Here is a 3,661-nt window from a genome sequence, read left to right as displayed (position 1 = left end):
CGCCTATCTATAGTAAGTAGTCTCTTTTTTATATTGTTTATTTATAAAAAATAATTATTTTTCTTTTTATTGCTGAGTAACATGATCAGTGTGCACGAAATGACTAGAATATCCCTTGTTATTCATGTAAGCAATTTGAAAAGCTTTGGAGAATAAAGGATTGTAAATGTTCACCAGACTTGAACATAATACATTACATTTACAAGATCGAGTTTATTGTTATTTTATTTAAAAATATTGTGTAATATAAAACCAAATGGACCGTTCTAATGTTCTATATATACTATAGTTTACTCTTTGAGCATCATAAACAAAAAAATGCAGAAATCAATGCGAATTCTTAACCGTATAATCTCCTCTAAATTCAACCCAAAACCTCACTATATTCTAAACAGTTCTCTCTCTTCAAGGTTCTCCAAATCTATCTTTTCTCTTTGCTCCAATAATCCTGGCTTCCACTCTAACAACCTCAGGCACCCAAACCACGGCAATTTCTTCAGCTGGCACAGAGCTTCGGCACCGCTCGCTGAAGGAAAAGCCGTAGTGGCGGTGGTGATCTTAGGTTGGTTAGGCGCGACGCCGAAGCATTTGAGGAGGTATGCCGAGTTGTATACAACTAGAGGGATAGATGCAGTTACCTTTGTTGTACCTGTTAAAGATGTCCTTCGGTTTGATTCAGGAAACAAGGTTGAGAACCGAATTCGAGAGTTGGCAGATGAAATCGTTTCATGGTTGTCCGAGGCGGAAGGCCGAGATCGGTGCTTGATCTTTCATGCATTCAGTAATACAGGCTGGCTTGTGTAGGTTTAATATACTCAAATTAAATGGCAATATATTACATCAACATATAAATTTTGAAGTGAATCGACATCTCCTCTTATTTTTTTTACTTATTTTATTTTTTCTCTCTCATGTCTTATTATTATTATTATTGTTACTATTTATTTATTTATTTATTTATTACTTATTTTATTTTTTCTCTCTCGTGCTGCTCTCATATTTTTACTATGATAGGCTATTCTATAGCTAGAGGAGTAGGTGCCCAGATTATATCTCAGCTTCCCACAAATTTTTTGTAGATTGTATAACTTTATCTGTTTTTGAGATATAATAATAAAAATAATAATATAATTATTATTAGTATTATTAACTTTATTATTATTATTATTATTATTATTATTATTATCATTATTATTATTATTATTATTATTATTATACCACATACTAAAATAGTCAACACATAGGACACTTAGCATAATTTTGTGAAATTTTTCCCTTTAAAATGCTATTTTGTATTTTATAAAAAACCTCTTAAAAAGAATAAATTCAAATTCAAATTTCAAGGGTATACTAGAAATTTTAATAAAAATTAAAATTTAAATAAAAAAAGTGTTAGTTATTTAATTTCAATTCATTACTATTACTAATAAATTACTAAAACTTTATGATTTATAAATCCGTGCAATATTTGGGCTCCACCCGCTATCCATAGTAAACTCGATGCTATTATAAATGTGAGCAGTTGCATGAACACCAATATCTTGAATTCTAAATTAATTAATAAATTAATAAAAATTGATTTTGGCTAGTTATTTTGGCACAAATAAGTAACTCTGTCACCTTTGTGAATCTTATTAGTACTTAATCCATTGGCTAAACAATTGTGATTTGATCATTTAAACCTTTGGTATTGTTATGGCAGCACCCAGCTTTGATCGTTAATGGGGTGGGCCATTAACATGTGTTCAATTAATTAACAATGCTTCGTTTCGTTTCTCTTGCTTGCTTGCAGATATGGAGCCATTCTTGTTCGTCTTAAGGACAGGCCGGACCTTATAGGAAGAATAAAAGGATGTATTGTTGATTCCGGAGGGGAACCTGAACTAAATCCTCAGGTATTTTATTTTGCTTCATTCTTGCCTTGTTATGGAAAAATCAGTTTAATCCATTGATGTTCGTCATCGATTCTATAGTTAAACAATAATTTGTCACGTTCTGTCATATTACTTTCAGGTTTGGGCTGCGGGTTTTAGTGCTGCTCTACTGAAGAAAAGATATTCGATGATTCTTCCATCGTCCAAGGAAATAGAATCGAGTACTGATAGAAACAAATCAAATATGCAGGATGAAGATCCTTTCATAACTGAGGCTTTACTACAAGCTGTTCTGGGGAAAATGTTTTCCTTCCTTTTTAAGTTGCCTGATGTGAAGCAGTGAGTATTCTCCATACTGCTTAAATGGTTTTGTTTCTGTTGTTTAAAACATTAACTAACCTTTTGTTTGATTAATAGGAGAATGTTGCAAATTATCTCTCATCTATCAGAAAATCAGCCACCCTGTCCTCAGCTTTATCTGTACAGCACTGCGGACAAAGTTATCCCATACCGTTCTGTAGAATCCTTTATCGAACACCAAAAGATGAAAGGAAAAAGTGTCAGGTCATTCAACTTTGGAACTTCACCTCATGTTGACCATTACAGGAGCTTTCATGATGTGTATACATCACTGGTTAACAGCTTTTATAAATCACATTTCAAATAAAGCAATGTAATTTCCGTTAACAGATTTTGTTTCAGTGCTGCAAGATTATAGATCTTCTATTACAAGTCTGCCAGGGGAAAACAGTGCTGGTGGCATGTTATGTTACATTTTCACAGATATAGAAGTGAGCCGAAGATACAAGTACAGAGCATTGATGACTCATATCTCAACATTTTGCAATGCAATAATAATCAAACTAGTGTTTGACCCAGGCTTGGCTCCGGGTGTTACTTTGAATATTTTTATCATTATTATTATTAAAGAGATAGAAAGAATTTTTTTATTGTCGAAAATTATAATATTACAATAACAATAATAAATAGTTTTGAATAATTTTGCTTTTATTTCTAATATGTATTTATATATTTATGTGCATAGATAGAACAACATTAGCTTATAGCTTGGATTGTAATAAGTTGGTTTTCATTCAATGATGTCTTGTGTTCAAACCTTATTAGATGCATTTTTGGTTAACCATGACATGACACAAAAATGTGCTAGAAGTACACGTGGCGTATTGAATGATGACATAGCATTATGCTGGTACAAAAATGAGATACACGTGGCACATTGTTATTTTTAGGAACGCTTTTTAATATATAAGTATAGATCTGCCGATGGAAATTTCAATTGTTACATTAGTATTTATATTTAAGCTTTTGTTGGAATTGCTTCTTTTCCATACATCACAATGTGGTTTTGGCCTTTGTTAATCAAGTTCGAAAAGGCTGCCGTGGTTTGGTTTGTGGACCAAATTCGAAAAGACATAAAACCCACAAATTTGTTACTCTAGCTTAGACTGTATTTTGTTGAGGTTATTTTGACTTTTACCACCTGAAAAAAACAAAAAAAAAATATTTTTACCACCTTCATAAAAAAAAAAGTTTTATTTTACCATCACATAAAAAAAAAAAAAAAAAAAAAAAAAAAAAAAGTTGCCTTTTATCTATAAAATACGTTATTGGGGCATACCATGTCCACGTGTCACCATTTTATTGGGTTTTGTTTTTTTTTTTTCATATATGGTAACACGTGGATATGGTAGGCCCCACTAACGGATTTATGGATGGAATCCGTTAATTGGCGGTAAAAGCTAATTTTATTTTTTTACGTGATGGTA

General features: G+C 31.7%; 1 protein-coding gene across 1 annotated transcript; it reads left to right on the top strand.

Moving 5' to 3' along the window:
* Positions 1-318: 318 nt before the first annotated feature.
* Positions 319-2,541, top strand: LOC145630116 (uncharacterized). The gene is made up of 4 exons (XM_081682360.1): positions 319-800; positions 1,793-1,895; positions 2,014-2,213; positions 2,292-2,541. Exons 1-4 carry the CDS (start codon positions 319-321, stop codon positions 2,539-2,541), a joined length of 1,035 nt encoding a protein of 344 aa, XP_081538486.1.
* Positions 2,542-3,661: the final 1,120 nt, after the last annotated feature.

This window comes from Chenopodium album, chromosome 1 (assembly GCF_948465745.1).
Source record: "Chenopodium album chromosome 1, dcCheAlbu1.1, whole genome shotgun sequence".
NCBI classification, from domain to species: domain Eukaryota; kingdom Viridiplantae; phylum Streptophyta; class Magnoliopsida; order Caryophyllales; family Amaranthaceae; genus Chenopodium; species Chenopodium album.
This window is presented reverse-complemented; position numbering and strand designations above follow the sequence as displayed.

What these genes read in the sequence shown, in the direction of transcription:
- LOC145630116 (XM_081682360.1), top strand. Translation starts at nt 319, where the DNA reads ATGCAGAAATCAATGCGAATTCTTAACCGTATAATCTCCTCTAAATTC. An exon ending in AGTAATACAGGCTGGCTTGT is followed by an intron (nt 801 to 1,792) that starts GTAGGTTTAATA and finishes GCTTGCTTGCAG; the next exon opens with ATATGGAGCCATTCTTGTTC. An exon ending in AACCTGAACTAAATCCTCAG is followed by an intron (nt 1,896 to 2,013) that starts GTATTTTATTTT and finishes TATTACTTTCAG; the next exon opens with GTTTGGGCTGCGGGTTTTAG.